Source organism: Pungitius pungitius, chromosome 11, assembly GCF_949316345.1.
Source record: "Pungitius pungitius chromosome 11, fPunPun2.1, whole genome shotgun sequence".
Taxonomy (NCBI): Eukaryota; Metazoa; Chordata; class Actinopteri; order Perciformes; family Gasterosteidae; genus Pungitius; species Pungitius pungitius.
The window spans coordinates 3,192,680-3,210,969 of record NC_084910.1 but is presented as its reverse complement, the minus strand read 5'-3'; the positions used below and the strand labels follow the sequence as shown (position 1 = coordinate 3,210,969).

General features: G+C 41.1%; 1 protein-coding gene across 1 annotated transcript; it reads left to right on the top strand.

The window, feature by feature from the left end:
* Positions 1 to 10,225: 10,225 nt before the first annotated feature.
* Positions 10,226 to 17,622, top strand: LOC119196932 (DEP domain-containing protein 1B-like). The gene is made up of 11 exons (XM_037452736.2): positions 10,226 to 10,429; positions 11,965 to 12,230; positions 12,341 to 12,485; positions 12,746 to 12,873; positions 13,149 to 13,279; positions 13,376 to 13,423; positions 13,858 to 13,998; positions 14,127 to 14,293; positions 14,938 to 15,114; positions 15,958 to 16,137; positions 16,342 to 17,622. The coding sequence occupies exons 1-11, from the start codon at positions 10,382 to 10,384 to the stop codon at positions 16,504 to 16,506; spliced, it is 1,596 nt and encodes a 531-aa protein (XP_037308633.1). The 5' UTR covers positions 10,226 to 10,381; the 3' UTR covers positions 16,507 to 17,622.
* Positions 17,623 to 18,290: the final 668 nt, after the last annotated feature.

Below are 18,290 nucleotides of genomic sequence, written 5' to 3'. Positions count from 1 at the left end.
AACAGAGTAAAAACTGGTGACAAAGAGAGATAAATCTTTTAGTGGAGATGTGTCAGCACCTAAGTTTGAAATTCTGATCTCCTTAATTGTAGAAAGGTATTGATATCAATCCCTTCATTTCATGGAAACCATTTTTGACTGAGCTTTGGCGATTGAATTCCTAGATGGATGTCCTCTATTCTACAAGACACCTGTCTCTTATCTCCCGCTTATCTGAGGATCGAAGCATGCAGACTCTTGAATTACCTATCCATACAATGTCATCTGTTTGTCCCCCAAGTTGGTGTAACCCGACCTTGAAATCAGAGCCACCTAAAATAAATAAATGAAACCCTAATCAAAAATGCTGCTCTCCTTTGGATGGGTGTCAGAGAGGAAGGATGATCCGCCCTGATTTGAATTTGTTTCCAAACCACATGATGCATTCGGAACAATTAAAATTTCAGCGAGTCCTTCGCTGATAGCCCTGTGAGTGAGTGGCGCTGCGCCGCTTCTCGGGTTTTGGATTTCTTGCGGTTCTGCCGACACTCTGAGGCGAGGTTATTTATTTTGGCCCGCTGCCATGTCTGGGAAAACCATGTTGGCCTGAGTGTGTGTCTGGAGTCACAGAGCAAGGTCAAAAGTGGTCAAAAGACAAGGCAGGAGACCCCGTTGACTTCAGCAGAGCAGGCTGCTGTCCGGCTCAACACTGTGGACTGGCGGACATGTACAGTGTGCATTTCTCCTCTGATCATTCATTACCAATTCAGGTAGTGCAAACATGTCAAAAACGTGCACGTGTTGTTGTTGTTGGAACTGAGAAATTATATTTTGCTGATATTCGCTATATTGGACATTATTGAAATATGTTTTCTGTTTGTTCTTATGGGGATTGGGATTGCTTACGTTATTAGTTATTAGTTTTTCCCATTCAAAAGTTGTTCCAACCATGTGGCATTTGGGAAAGAAGTTTTCATTTTAATTAAACAAAAGCAGAGTTATGCACTCGTCGGCCTGTGTGTGTGTGTGTGTGTGTCTGTGTGTGTGTGTTGTCCTGCGTGTGTCCCCGTGTGTGAATGCACATGCTCCAAGAAGCTCGTGTGCAGCCACTTGTGGAATGTTTCGCAGCCAACGTAGCATGGCGCTGAGGAGATAAAAAGAAAATTAAAGTGAATGTGATTAAGATGAAGTCATCAAGTACAATCTGCAGCTGAAAAAGCAACACTGCGGGGACCTGTGAACGGGGGATACTTCCGCTTTGGGCATTGCACGAGCAGGCATGGGGGCGCAGCAGCCCGTGACACCCTTTCACCCAGGGGGGGGGGTGTCCGTCCACAATGAGATTGAAAGCGGTGATGATGTCATCAAAATGGGCCCCGGTACGATGTGCTTGAGAACGGTGCTCTGCTATGGGGGAGTTGTCAATTTAGTGAGCAGCGAAGCATGGCAACTCCACTACAGGCAGTGCATAATTCCCAGCAACGTGGAGAAAAGACATGCAGAAAAAAAAGGGTTCAAGATGAATAATGAAACACAAATGGCGTTCCATACCTCCTGGCTGGCAAAGCCGGGGCCATTTGTGTTTTTCTTATTACACGCCATTGTTTTTTTTTTTTTCCTCATTGCATTTTAATCTCAGCGAGACAAAGACCTCTCTTCAAAAACAAGTCAAAGGGAAACGACTAAACAAGCACTCCTGCAGGATTAAAAGCGGTCCGGGATCTTTATTTATTGGTTTTGCATTGTTGTCTGATTACATAAGCAGGGCAGTGTTTCACTGGGGGTGCTCTCTCGTGTGAAAAGTTAATAGAAATTAAAAAACACAATTCATTAACACACTTCTTCCCCCAAAAACATATCCATGTACAAAAAATAAACATTAACTAAAATACCTACCAGACCGATGAGCAGATTTACAGGAAGAACATTTAACCAACAGAGAAAGAGAAACATAGAGAACACGAAATACTGCATGACCAGATAAATGTTGAAGAAGATAATAATTGTATTTCCATATATATATATATATATATATATATATATATATATATATATATTTTCAGCATCACACAAACAACACAGAATAATGGCTCAATAGTTATATTCCTCAGCATTGTCCTGGTGGCATGAGTGTTGCGGTTTATGCTCCCGTGTTCGCATACACGTTCCATCAAGTCACAATGCTGACATCAAGGGGTGAACTCTGAGTGTTACAGTCACTCCTTCACTTAAATAACACCTCTGAAGGCTCAATTACTGTATTTTGTATACAGTATACAAAATATATGGATAAAAACATTAGACGAACCTGCTTTGTTATTTATTCGTTTTATTTCAATCTTGTTTTTTTGTGAAAGGTTATTTAAAAAGCTCTAATTAACAAGTCTTCAGCTACACCTGTGTGAAGATTATGATGCAGTGAAGATTAATACAAATAAACCTTTCACAGCACGAAACCTATTTTTAAATTAAAGGAATTCCCTTTTTAGCTCAGCAGCTAAAACAAATATTATTTCAGATATGAATATGAGTCCTCCTTGAATTTACTCCAAATGAAAAAGTCCAATCCTGCAACGAGAACCCGCACGTCTGACAAGCTTGTTCATTGTCGGATCTAGCTCATCCAGTACATTTAACATGGTGTGATTACCCGTGGAAATGAATGTGTTTTTAACCTGCAGAGGTCACCATAGCACTGTGCATGAGACGTCCAGAGCTTCGTCCTTCCAGCTTCCTAAAGTGAAAGAAGGCCAACGCAAAATCACGATAGAATTGAAAACACGGTTACTGCTCCATATGATGAGATACTATTTAAATTATTTAAAATGAATAATATTAAAGAGAAAGCACTTCAGTCATGACAGTTTGTCTAACTACGTATTATTTTGAGAAAGCTAATTTCACTCCATTTATTAGTTGTGGTCAATTACATGGATTTCATTCTCCTTGAATATTTTTTTTTTTTTTTGCATTCAATTGAAAAGGTGCTAAAATTGATATTTAGATCATTAATATAGCAGCAATGTAAATGTACAGTAAAGACAACCTCCGCAGAGAATGAAATCTCAACACAGTCTCTAATTTTCCTTCACAGAGCAACAGGTCAGCGGTTACCAGATGTGTCAATATCGCCAATACAGGGCGATAGACAATAGAAATGATCTCAATCTTGTATTTAGCACTTTCTAAACCAAATCCATCTCCAATAGGCCGATTAAAGCACCTATAGCGCGAATCTGCGGTACCCATTAGATCAGTGTTGTGTTTGACTGTTGACCGAGGAGTGATGAATAAAAGCTGTTGCTTTTATTCTCGACTCCAGAGAGTCCGAGAAATGCACTGCAGACCGTCGACCTGATTAGAGCCAATCAACATCTGAACCATGCCTACCAGGTAGTGTAAAGCTGCCCTGTTTCCATGACAACGAGTGGCCCTAAGAAAGAAGACAGGATTTCAATTAAGATTGGCCTAATTCTACTTAATGGTTGTAATAGAGCAGAAGTGTGGGGAGATGCAACATGGGAACAGCATCATAAATGGTGTCAAGGTGTTGCATAAAAGGTTTGATTTTTCTCTTGACTTGACATGCAGATTTATACTCAATGAAGTTTGACATGACAGACTGTGATATAATGGCGGGATCAATGTTGGAGATGGTATATTCATGAAGTACTTGACCACAAACAACTATTGTCCTAATAAGCATTTTCTTTGTGTCTCAATCCCCAGAATAAGATTGAAGGACAATTGAATTTATTTCATTTCGTATAGCCCAAAATCACAAATTATAAATTTGCCTCAGAGGGCTTTACAGTGTGTACACTCCCCCCCCCCCCCCGTCCTAAAACCCTCACATCGACAAGAAAAACTCCCCAAAACACACACGGATGCATATGTAGGCATACAACTGAGCACCATGCATATTCATATTTGAAAGAAAATGGCAGGGAAGAAAAAGCTTCTCACTAATGTAACCATCAATAATTGAAATACCTGCTCTGAGAAGAACTAAATGTTAATATTAGGTGATTGCTACAAGGAAACTCCACAGGGTGTTTTCATTAATTCATCATCATGCAGTTGCTTTATCCGGGGGATTCTAATTGCATCGAACAAGACGACAATCTCTGAAAGATTATAAAGGTATTCAAATTCGATCCGGATTAAGTAGAGGGCACAAGAATTCATTTGCGTACAAGGAACAACAGCAAGAGAGTTCAATCCAAAGAAAACCTTGAGCTAAGGATACTAATTTTAGTAGGTTTATGATTTATGATATTGATGCTGTCATATCTTAGCATGTTGCGGTTTTTGGCACTAAACACAATGTAACGGCCTCTAGTGTGCTAAATCACTCAGAGGTGAAAATGTATCTCTCACAGCAAACGAGTGCACTATTTATTTTTAAAATCTGTACGTACATCCAAAGGCCAGATGATATTTTTCCAAAATCCTATTTTGCAAAAGGTTTGCACATCTGGCTCTCTCCTTCCCGTGTTGGGTGTGCTCATTTAGTCAGAATACACAGAAAGTCTTTTAATAAAACAGGCCACATTTTCTTCCTTCTCTTCAAAACTCAGCAGCTGAAACTACTTCAACACACAAATCAGTAATGTGTTGATTTAAAAATATCATTTACAGGGAAAATGGGGGAATGCTTTGATTTGATGTTTCAATACCCAAAGGTTATATGTAATTAGAGATTATTAAATGTGGATTTGTATTGATGTTTGGATACTGACACAGTTGTGAAGTTGTTGAATATCACTGGTTTAATTAATATGGAAGTAGCTGTACAAGAAGTCTTAATATAGCAAGACTATTTATACTGCCACCACATAACAATGTTTACGTGAATGTTGTATCATATTTTGATATGCTTCAAGTATTGTGTTCTATTTCCATTAGCTAATTTCACATCACTGTATAATTACAATATACAGGTTTACAGTACATGTGCTGTAATTTCAAGCATCGATTTTCTTATTTTAGTGTTTTGAGGGATCAGAAAAGAGAACCTTAACCCTTGGGCATGTTTCCTAATAAGAAATCTTACGCTGCACTGTAGAAATGACTTCTTTTGTGTTTTCTGAATATGGACAACCAAAACTTGCTCTGCTGCAGCACAACGATTATGAACCCTCCTCTATATTTTAATCATGCCGAGGGCATAAGAGAAACCAGCACACCAGATGCTCTGCCAGTACACAATTCCAAAGGCTGAAGGAAACCAAAACCGTGGGTATAAATGCTATTACAAGACATGAATGGAGATTAGTTGTGGCTCATTAAAGGAGTAGTCTTAATCGGCACAGGTGATCCACTGCCATGCCCGGATTTGAGCTGGACGAAATGACTGCAACCTCTTTCTTGTTAATGTCAGTGTAGCTTATTGGAAGGTAGGTAGCACTGCCATCCAGGACTGTGCATCTAATGATAGTCAAGCATAATGCTTGTTTAAGCGTATTGGCCAGCTTTATCGGCCGGTCGTGAGTGCAAAGGGAAATTTGTTTCCTTCATGTTGCATGTGGCCAGGAAGAAACAAAGATGATGACATTTCCATCCTGCTCCAATTGGATATTTCCCCACTCATTACAAAATCCTGTTTTGGGAGACCGACACACATCACCACCGTCATTAGAGTTGCTAATCTGACGATCCATTTTCTCTAATCAACATTTTGAGGCTGAATGAGGCTCTGCAGTAACAGAAAGGCTAAAACATTGGATCTTTCTTCCTACTTCTTGCAAATGACTTCATAACCACCAGTAATTCCATCACTCCTTCCTTTCTTCTTGCATCTCAGATTTTCATAGATTGACGGAAAGATACGGTTAAGCTTCAGGGGTAACTATATTTCCTCCCACACTGGGGTGTTACACCACCTCAAGTTATGAGGGACTGAATGTCAAGAGAAGTTCTCATATTGCAACATATTGCAAAATATCTGAAGTCGACATTCTTCCCCTATTTTTGCTGACAATTTGGGTGATAACATTTTGATGGATGGATAAAAGTATGCGTTATCATTAGCTGTGGCCCACTCCACAAGAATCAAAGCCCTTTTTCCAGACATGAGCATTGAGCTAATGTTAAATTGGTGAAAGCCTGGGCTATCTCTTGAATTGGAGCTAGGGCGAAGGGTTCTCCCCCCCCCCCCCCCACCCCCACCCCCACTCCCTCGCCACTCATGCTGTCAAAGTCCATTTTGTTCCATTTCTGAACTGTTGGAGTGTCCTGAGAGGAAATGAACTATACGTTTTAACACACCTTTAACCACATCTCCAGCTGACAGCCTAGTCACGTCTTCAAATTGCTGTGACAATTGCCATCAGTATAGTACTGTGCGAGTTCACGGCCCCATTCACGGAAGTCTTGTGCCACTTTTTGGAGGGTTTGTGATCATGCGTTTTAATCCCGCTTCATTTATTCAATGAGTAATCATTAGGATCATCGACAAATCCAAGTTGGGGAGCCTTCATTCGCTTGAAGGCAGGTCAGACACAGAATGCAGGTTTACGGCAGAGACCCCCCCAAGACGAACTGGCACAGGACGAGTGCACGTGAATACTGATGGAGGGATGAGCGAATGGGCTGCTGGGGAGGAGGGCGTGAGTATCTGGTGAGGGATGTGAGTGATGAGTGGGGGGGGGGGTGGGGAGAGGCTGAATGAGTTTGTGAAAAAACAAAATAGAATGACGTGAAATGTGTGGCAATGGGCGAGTCATATATCCACCCTCTTGTGTGAAAATCCAGTTTATTTAAAAAGTTTGTGTGAAGACCCTGGTCCTCTCCTGTCTACAGTGTGATTAAGTCACATGAGTACTGTGTGACAAAGTATAGCTTCCATTGGCAGTGACTGATTGATAGTTGTTTTTCTCCACATGGCTCACTGCAGCTGCACACTCAGTGTCTGTTAGGATATTATTATTATTATTATTAATATTATTAGTCACATACAAGCTGTTTGATATTTTGGAATATTTTACTGTAAGAAATCATACACACAATTGTCACACACAAAAGTCAAGTAAAAAACTTCTTGATTTGATGTATTGCTAGCTTACAATTTTTGCTTGATACCCACGCACCATAAATCAGTGGGTACCCTCGGGGTTTCACATTTTTAGAGGTACAGCCCCAACTCAATGTTCCATGAAAAGACTGTTGGATGTTGATGGTGTCGACTGCACCAAAAGAAAAATAGTATAGTTGGCTTTAAAAAGGAGGTAAAATGAAAGGTTCTACTGATTTGCACTGTATGTAAATATAAAGTCAATCAAACCTTTTTGGATAACAGTAATTAACCTTATTCACTTAAAATATATTATATTACAATATATAATTATGTATTCAATTATATAATAAAGAGTAATTATTAATAATTCATAATGCTCATGCTTTCATTCTCTATGATTATAATGCATGGGGCAGTGACCTTTGAGCGTGTGCAGACGTATATTTACTTTTACCTTATACGACACAATGGTGTGAAAAATAAGAGCTCATTCAAATACAAAGTCATTTACTCTCTGCTGAATAGGTCAATGAGGTCATTTGTTTTCATTGTGGGGGAGATGTGTTGGCCACGGTACCACAGTTAATGAAATGGTTAATGAAAGATCCTGTTTATATCGTTGGGCAAATGTTGGCTAAGCTGTAAAGAGGATTTCAACAAAGTTACTTTTGAAAAGGTAGCAGGTCAACGAGTCCTCCCACAGAAAAGTGAAGGCATGAGAAGAGAAACGTAGCAAACACTGAGCCAACCTCGGATTTCACACCAAAACATGGTTGTCTTCTTTCAGCCTGCAGTAGCTTATGTTTTTGGCTACTAGGGGACGGTGCAAGCAAGTTGTGAATATAACATTGGTATGCTTCATGGGGATCTTTTTACTCACCCTTTTATATTGTGAACTCCTTTGCAAATAGATAGTGGGGTTTTTTTTTCACTGCCAGTAGGATTAGTTTGGAGTTGTATCCATGGCAAACTATTGATTTTTAGTCCATTATTCACTGTCTCTCAACTCTACCGATTATAAGGGAAATAATGTAATGTAATGATGGATATCTATCTGCTAGATGCTCTATTATGCTCACCGGTAAGGTAGCAACAGCTGCGGGGAATATAAAAATAACACACATTTTGCAGATCATGCCATCCCACCCCTACTGCAAATGTAGCAAACACATGAAATGATGCATCCAGCAATATTTTTTCTTTTCTTTTTTAAAAGACCAAAGATGCAGGAGATTATACAGGAAAATATTTGAATGGAAGGACAGTGGTAGAGAAGGTTAATACGTGACAATGGGGTCAAGAGGGTTGACTCGTATGAGTTATCAAAACCACTTCAATAGATGCTTGGTGCACTGAGCAGGCTTAATCTCCTTTCGACTTTGACATATGACTTTGACTTATTTCAGACAATGTTATTTTTTCTCCTTTTTTTTCCCCACGTTTTTCAGTTAAGGTTAAAAAGATGAATTAATTTCAGTTGTAGAGATTTGTTCCCACTTTGACTTTGTTTTTCCAAGGGCAATACAGTCATTTCATATCAAGCATTTGATGTTATTATAGTGTACAAAAAATATCTATACATTCATCTAAATTCGATGCTGCCGATAGTGTAATCTGGTAGTTGGTGATGTGCAGAAATCTGATTAGCGTCACGCGTTGTAATCCTGTCCGGTCTCGCACAAATGACGATGTGATGATTTTATTGTTCAGAAATATTGTCCTTCTGTTCATGCTGACAATTTCCTCTTCTCCCCCACCCACTGCTGCCTTGATCCTCCATATTTTTGGCAAAGCCTACTGTATCTGTACTTTTTTCCTCTCCTTGTTATCCCCGTGCGCTTTTACTGAAATGTCAAGGATGAGATGTGAGGCAAAGGAAGTAGACATAATTCAGCAAATGGTTTGCAACCCGGTTTCAATGGGAGACGGGGGCTGTCGGTGGGTCTATCAAAGTGGGTACCCTTTATCGGAGAAGGTTAATTTATTTAGCCTTGTGGCACATCCTGAAGGCTCATCTGAAGACGGGCATCCGAAATAACGCATGGACCCCGGTTATATATGTAGCTCCAAATTTAGTCCCGATGGCAAAACAGGCAACAGGGGAGACCAACACAGTTTTGTAGTTCCTCGCTGTCAAGTGTAATCAAAGTTTTGTGTGAACTGTACTCACGTATTTGTCCGCCTTGACTCATGCTGCAAACACTCATGCTTGCCTTTAAAACCGTTTAAATGACATGGATTGAATTGGACTCATTGTAGAATCTCTCTCCAAGATATTTGAGTTGTTCTACAGTTACAATATGTGAGTAGTCAGACATCACAGTTGGGCTGTGTCTCGAATCATTTTGACAGTGCTATTTCTGTCAGAGGTTATTTCAAGGTGGCACACAGCTCTTTTGCCAATATGAGGTGTGAGTGTTAAAGGAACTCTGTCTGATCAGGTGTCGGTGTCTGCACTATTGCTGCAGAAGAATGGTAGAAAAAGGGAAGGCTGTATTTGCCACTGAAATAATAGCTGTGTGACTCGTTTCCCCCTTTAGGCAGTCACACAGAGAAAAGCTTGATATGCTCTGGTTATCACAGAAAATGTTTAGGGGGACATCAAACACCTAATGGCGTATCTGCAGCTTTGATGGATGTTGTCATCATTCTGCAGCCATAAACTTGTTAGCGCTTTTCTTGGTACCCAGAGACGCGTGACAATTTAAATTTAAGTAAGGGAAAACATACAGATAAAAGAGACAGAAAATTTCTTTCTGAGGGACATAATAAAATATGTTTACTCACTTATCTGAAAAGCCCACCTTACTGGTGCTGCAGGTGTTTCTTGTAAGCAATTTTAAATCCTCTGTACAGCTCTCTCTAAAAAATGTTTCAATTATAAACTCCACCATTCATCCACTGAAGTCATTTGTGGCATTTTGATATTGCTTGGTCTAATAAAATGATCGTTGGAACCTTCTGTCATACATAGAAAAACTGTGTAATGAGTGCCAAAAAAGATAATGTCCTGTACCGTTTTTTTGTAGTAAAAATGTATTATTAGCATCAGTAGCACCGGCCTCTGAATGAACCTTAACGTGTGTGTTGTGGTAACTGTCTCTCTCTTAATCTCCAAACGGACCTCCTGCGTTCATCGCGGTCACGTGACCAGCTCGCCGTCTAATCACGTCGTTCAAATGATGTGACGCAATGACGCAGGAAATTCAAACTCAGTTGGCAGCGACGTTTCTGTTGCTCTCGTAGCACAACTTTTCATCCACAGCTGAAGCTTGTGAAAAGCTTCTAAACGTAATATCTTTATATATATATATACATATATGTGTGTATATATATGACCATCTTCATGTGTTCACACGAGTGAAGTGAGTTTTCGTTATCGGAATGGACGGTAAAGTCATCGGACCGGGTCCCTACAGAGCGACCAAGCTGGTGAGTTTGTTGGTAACGTTAGCAACGTCGAAGAGCTTATTGTTACAATTTAACGTTGAAATGTAACATCAGCTAAAGTTTGTTCCATGTTAGTTTATCTAACTAATGTAACGTAATGTACATTCATACCGCAGACCAAATCGGTAACATAACGTTGCTTGAACGCTTACCGTAAAGGCATAAAAAATATAGCATAAAAATAATACAGTCAATTAACGCTAACGTTAGCTAACGAACGACGAACAATGTGCAAAACGGTATTAAAGGTGTGTTAAGAGAGAAGAGTCAACAAAAGCAACTTTTGGTGAAAATTGATTGAACACCTTCCACCTTATTCCTACTCACAGGTTTTAGTTTGAGTTGACTAACGTTAGTTAACGTTAACTATTGGCCAATCCATGCAGTGGCTTATTCTGACCCCGACGACGAGACTATACAGCAAGGTGTCAACATGCAGTAGGTGCACAGTCAATGATCCCTGCATCATGTGCATGTTCTTCGTGGGACATCGTTTTTTTTCCCCCCCTTCATTTCATGTAAAAGCATCATACACCCCGTGTTAATGTGTCCGGTGTTACACAAGTGTGTGTCCGTCTCACTGGCTGTGATCCTCCTCATCCACTTTGTTTATGGGGTTGGTGTAACATGCAAAATCAAAGCACACCACATGTTCATCATGTTGTCCCCTTTTTTTCCTTTTAAAGGCCAATTTCAAATAACACTACTGTGTTACCTCACCCACGTGTGTTGTTTAAAGCTCTCCTGTAAGCCTCGGTTCGTAGCAGACATTTTGACATGTCACACTAAGAATGGGACACGTTAACACAAGCTGCTTCACACTCAAGTGTCCATTCGGCACAAAGGCAGGACCTCGAAACCAAAGCGGCCAAATGGAATTCAGCCATCATTCATTTGAGTTTTTTCTCTATGTGACATGTCAAATGAGGATCTACTGAAAAGAATCGGGAAAGATGAGATACAGAGTTTCCCAGGGCATTTGATTTTTTAAAATGTTTCCCCTGATTTTTCTGTCTAGTTTATTCTGCAACAGTATGTGTTTTTATAGGCTTCTGTCTCTCTTTTTTGGCTGCGTGCATGTGTGCCATCTGGTATAACAAGGCTGTTTATTAAGGTGTATTCTTGGAAATGCAAAGGTTAGTACATTGTAAATGTACTGTATCAAAACTGCAAAAGCCATTTTTCTCAAAGAAGAAGCAAATACAGAACCCTTTTATAGCTTTTATTAACACTGTCTTTGCCACACATTTAGCTCAATTAAAATTGCATAGCAGCCAGATAGTTTATTGCCTGATTGTAATGGCTTTCTGTAGCCAAATGACCTCTGTCCTGCCTTCTTCAAGCAGCCTTCATAACACTGCAAATATGAAGTTGTTGAATGCCTTAACTGCTATTTTCTGGGCTCAACCAGAGTTGTAGCTTCATCGAATTATTTGCACCCCCTTATCTAAATAGATTAAATTAGACTGCCGTGGATCACTCACTTAATCTGTCAAATGTCTTTCCCTACCATGCAGTGGAATGAAACCATCAAACTCTTCCGTGGAGGCATGCCGCTGAAAAGGCACTGGGCGCATTTCCGCTACTATGATTGCAGTTTCACGGGATCCGAGGCTGTGGAATACCTGCATGAACTGCTTCGGCGCAACTACAACTTCGGGCCTGAGGTGACGCGCTACCAGACCCTGCAACTGCTCAGGAAGTTCCTCAAGGCCCACGTCATTGAAGACATCAAGGGACGCCATGGGACAGAGGACTTTGAAGACAACGGCCATCTTTACAGGTCACACTGGGCCATCGTATACTGTAACTCGTATTAGGTGACGCATCGATGCTTCATGCACACAGTTTGTTCCCTTCGGCTGAGCCCAGTGCCGTTGCCTTTCTCTTCAGGTTCCCCACCTCGTCCCCCCTGAAGTCTTTTCCAGCGAGGCCTGCGTGGAGAGATAGCACTGACCTCCCTAGACTCATTCGCTGGGATGACTACGAAGAATTGCCTCAGCGGGAAAACGTCGCGCCCCTGAAGCCTTCCGTCATGGTGAGAAAGAGACCGATTAGTTCCCGGCTCCTTGCATGGGCTGATGCTGTGCTCGGAGAGTGGAAGCATATGCATACTTAATGAGAAGCAAATGGCGAGATGAGAAATTTTAAGACGCTGCCGTGTTCCAATTCCCACTGTGCCCAGTCGCTTACATCATTGTGCACAGTACAAGAGCCCTGGTAGGATATTCCTTGACGTATTTTATGTCTGTGCCTGATTGAACATACTCATTCATGTCTCTTTTCCATTTTAATCAGACCTCAGATTTGTGGAACAAGAGGCACAGCGTAGCTATCGGGGATGTGAATGAGTGCAAGCTCATACGAAGGAAGGAGATGACTCCGAAGCAAGTGGACCACATCTGGAAATCCATGACGGTTGCACAGTATGTAACCCTTTTACAGAACTTACTGAACACTCTGATCATGTGGTTCGTTTCTTTTGTTTCGTGCTTTTTTTAGGCTCCCGCATCCCTTTTTAAGGAAATTATTTAAGCCTTTGATCAATTGTTTATAATTGCTGGCTGTGCTCTAGAAACAACTCCCTAAAGGGACAATGTGTTGCGTTACTATAACGATAATGTTTGGCTTTGCTCTTCGTAACATAAAGTGTTAGTTCGGGGCCCGCTGCTCCAGATACTTGATGCCAACTCCGTCTTAGTTTACAGAGAGTGCTGGGTCTGCAGTCATTGGATGGAGTTTTGAACCCTACGCATGTCAACGGCAAGCACATAGTTCACAATGTGTTCAGCGTAAACAAGACGGGAATAGTGGTACTGGAGAACAAAGCAGGTAAGATGCCTTTTATACACAATAAGAAAAAACTGGTGTTCTGTTGTAATGATGTGTATCATGACTCGCCTCCACTCATCTCACTCTCATCTCCAGAGGACATGCCTTATTGGGTGGTATCAGCAATGAAATGCCTCGCCAATTGTAAGTATACATTTTTAGCTCTTTAAAAATGATTGTTATAAAAAAAAAAAGTCACCATCTGGTTTGTAACCAGGTCTGCAGTAGGTCCAAATGGCTGAAGAGAAACACCTGATGAAGCTTTCAGTCTGTCAGATGAAGATAGACGTTTTCTCTGTTTACTCTCTGTGTGTGTGTGTGTGTGTGTGTGTGTGTGTTTACTCTCTGTGTGTGTGTGTGTGTGTGTGTGTGTGTGTGTGTGTGTGTGTGTGTGTGTGTGTGTGTGTGTGTGTGTGTGTGTGTGTGTGTGTGTGTGTGTGTGTGTGTGTGTGTGTGTGTGTGTGTGTGCGCGCGTATACCCAATCAAACCTGAAGCACCATTGAGCGTCTGTATGTCTCTATATTCCCCGTTAACTGTGATTAACAGTATATTTCTGATTGCTCGTCTTCTCTCACAGGGCCCAATGGCAACGACAGCAAGCAGCCAGTGTACCCGGGTTTTGAGAGGGACGTTCTGAGAACAGTAGCAGATTACTTTCAGAGGCTCAACGAACCCCTGCTGACTTTCCATCTCTACGAAGTCTTTGTCAATATTCTCAGTAGGTGTTACACCGTGCGCATCGAAGGCTGATAACCCCGCTGCTCCAGATTGCTGGTGTTACATTTTGTAACCAGGCAGAGGGTTTGGCCTCAGGTTAAGGGCTCTTCTCTCCTCGCATCTCTGCAGGTCTGCTGCCCGAGCAGCAAGTCGCCACTGAGGCCCTTCAGGTCAGCTGTCTCCTGCTGCCGCCACCCAGCCGCAGGCGCCTCCAGCTATTGATGCGTCTAATGGCTCGGGTCTGCCAGAATCCCAACCTGCCTCCACTCAATGATGCCATTGCTACCCGCACCCTGGTATACGTGACAGCTTTTTTCTACATTTTCAGGATTAGGATTGTTTGGAAATCCCACAGATCAGCATGGACACAGATGACTCAAATGGGATACTCCTTGGGTTCATTACTGCCTCTAGAACACGTTTGATATTGGGTTGGATAAGAGGAGTATTTATTTTTCCTGCAATTGGAAAATCTTCTGGATTTACAGCAGAAAATATTAAAACAAGATGAAAATGACCGATATTATAAATATATGCTGTAGTAAGAAACGACAGCTAGACGATAAAAAAAAAAAACAACAATCCTCAATAAATTAAATGTAAAAAATGGTTATTCCACAGTTTTATAAAACAAATGGCACAGGATTGATTCCTTCAAGTGTTTATGTGGTCAGGTACTGTTTTGTCTTCATTTAAGTTTTACCTGTCATGGTAAGGATTTTGCAATGTGAACCCAGTCCCCAAGGGAGATAAAAAAAGAGGCCAATGGGCAGAGAGGAGCCATGGGAAATATGTGTCCAGAATCCCTCTTACCGAATAAAAGTCAATACGAGGTGGACAATCTACTCCTCCTAGAAATGTGGATTGGAGCACTGAGTGGTGTGACTGGGCCCATGTGGAGCAGAGTGAAGCAGAAATGTGTCTGTGGTCTTTTGTGTAGATGGTGCAGACATTCTCACACTGCGTCCTGGGCTCCGCGGATGAGATGGACCTGGACGAGCTGCTCGCCACTAAACTGGTGATCTTCATGATGGAGCACCACAACACCATCTTCCAAGCTCCATCCAAGCTGCGTTGCCAGGTGGAGGAGCACCTGTCCCACTTCAAAAGAGTCCAAGTCTGTACCGTTCCTCTCTAGTTCCTTTTAGGACAGACAAATCTGTGGATCATCTGTAGAGCGGTGTCTTCTGACCGGCCAATTTTGTAACTTTTCTTTAATGGAAATTAGAAATTCAATATATCTTAATAATATAGCATTGACTATTAGCTTACGTTTTTTCAAAAACTCTTATCAAGTTACTCAACCCACTCACACGCACAGCATGAATATAAAGCAGTGCATCTCCAATCATTTATGAAGACAATGTCCCAGATTTGAACAATCACTAGTAAGGTTTGAAATAAATCATCATGTTACATACATCTATTTTCTGATGTTTTTGGATATGTGCTTTTCTTTTGTGTGGCATATCAGAATATCTAAGATACAAACTGTAAGGTTTGAAATAAATCATCATGTTACATACATCTATTTTCTGATGTTTTTGGATATGTGCTTTTCTTTTGTGTGGCATATCAGAATATCTAAGATACAAACTGTATTCACAGTCTGTGTCCTTCACAAATATATTACATATTACCATGCTAATTCCTAAAAACACAATGTGTTCTGTCTTTTTTGTGTTAATTATCCACCTTTGACAGTTCTGGGGATGGTGTTGTCATCACCAGCTGCCACTGTGTTGTAATACAGGAGTCACTGAGAGGCTTGATCCTCATTAAGTAATTTCAGTTAATGTCAAAGACATGATGTATCGAATAGCTTGGTTGGTCCGGTTTTTGGCATTAGTTTATATATTTGTATATATTTTCCATGGAATTGCAGATGTTGTGAATACCATAGTTTGTGTCACACCAAGCGTAATCCAAATGATGTCCATTACTTTGTGCCTTCCATCAGATCAAATATGCAGGTTCAGATACAGACTCCAGATCTCCAGCTTTCTGTAAGCAGATCCGCCGGGTGGAGTCTGATGAGCAGAAGGTGGTAGGAACCCAGACCCCCCTGCAGGCGTTGCTGGAGGGCCTGATAGCAGACAAAGAACTCCCCGCCAAGGACAAGAGGAAAAGGCTTAAACAGGTGCGCTTTGCTAATGTGAAATATTAAGTTGTGGTTGCGTGTCGGAGGACTGGGCGATCACAATCAGACTGCTCTTCAGCAACATTGCGGAAAATGTAGTAATCGGCCATTTGTGGTCTTAAGGATGTGCTTGGATGTGGAAAGACTTTGAGTACAGAGTCCTGAGTGTGCATGTACCGTACTGTAATGCCCTCCCCTCATCAGTTCCAGAGGTCGTACCCAGAGGTCTACCGCAGTCGATTTCCCACTGAAGAAAGCAAGGCTGCTGTAGTACCTGAGAAAACGCCACGGCTCAAACCGCATCTCGTGTTCTTCAACCTCAAGAAGCCCTTCCAGCCCTTCCAGAGGAGCTGGAGTTTTAGGGCGTGATCTTCACATCAGGCTGCACACACGACTCCCAGCAATGTGGCTGCTCTGGTACCCGGACGTAGCTCAGGTCACAAGAAAAGCACAAAGAAAATAAATGTAAGGGCCAGTTTACACACATGCACACACTAATAATACCAGCAGTAATATTAATCATTGTAATACACATTCCCATCAATGTGGAGGACAGAGCTGCAGATACATTTCACTGAGGTCGCTGGAGAACTTGAACAAAGTGTCTAATGAGACACTAACACTGAGAACCACGGACGTTTGTTACAATCCGCACTAATAGTTGTTCAAACATTGTGTATTGGTACGTTGTTTCTTATTGATATTATTAATAATAAGATACTGTATGTTACGAAGATCAATAAGGGATGGCAGTGACTAACGTTGTCACATTTCAAATGAATGAAAATACTGTTGGCTGTTAACATTATGGATGTTTAAAGGTAATGATCAAGTGCATCGTAAACTATTTCTATAGATGTGTAGCTTTGCACTGTAACGAAAATATTCAAATGCATTTCTTGGTACAAATGGCTCTTCAAAGATTACGTAATATCCTGAGGATTTTGTAATTACTTTTTGGTCAAGTGGTCATTATTATGTTATATTAAGGCAACTCCGCCTGATCTATGTGTTTTAAACGGTTACGTAATGTCGAGGAAACGTATCGAGTGTTGTGCTAGAGAGCGAGTGTCTGTGACACCTTCTGGAACACAGACGCTGTAGTTGAGCTTCAGCTGATCGGTTGTAGATAAAATTGCTGTAAAACGGGGACTACTCCATTTGAAATGTTGATCTGCTGAATACTAATGTCCCAACAGGGAAAAATAGAAAAAATGTCCTGCTGTACGTGCACTCTAACGAGTCATTCCATGTGTTTTTGGGTGGTTATTCTGGGTATAGGAAGGTATTTTGTAATGTTCTATAACCTGCTGTTCTGTCATGTCGATCAGGTGGTTTTTCACTTAATTTGAGACTTAATTTCTTTCAACTAAGTGAGGTTGCTAATGTTCTTTTTTTATTTTTTATGAATGCTTTTAAAACAAATGTAATAATGCTGGAATAACTGTTACACTTGAATTACTGCTCTGCGCTGGAAAGAAAACAACCGGATTAAAGTGAATTCATTTCCCTTGTAAATGAATTGGCAAATTAACTATTGTTGTCTTTTTCTGCAGTTATAAGTTCTTTTGAATGAGTGCTGATTTGATATTGTACACACAGGAATCTTGTATTGATGTTAGCGACACGTGAACATCTAACAAAAGACTTTCATTGTAAGAAAAGGCAGCAGCAGAATAGTAGATCAAGGTCCCAAAAAAAAACATTTCATGGATTTTGTTTTTAATCTGAAAAAAAAGCCCTTATTACTCGTCATTATTTGGCTATATTAATATGCTTTTTCCCCCCAGACAAGTATTAGAGGGAGAGTGGTTTGCCCTTTTCTCTCTTTCCTCGCTGCCTTATGAAAAGCTTTTTGGACAGAGAGGGGGGGGGGATTAATTGTTTCGTGGCGAGAGAGGAGTTGTGCGTCAGTAGCTGACCGCCTGCGTGAATCCACAGGTAAACATCCCGCACGGTAAACACTCCAACGGGGAGCTGGAGGTGTTGGAGCTGCTGCGTGTTCATTATTTGTGCAGCCTTGGCCTCTTCCACACGATGTCTTGTGCCACCAGTAATTGCGCTTATGAGAATAAGACGTGACGGACTTCGCAGTTCACTCGCGTCAAGCGGCACACACTCTTCAAACTGGGGGAAGTCGGAATTTTTTTTGT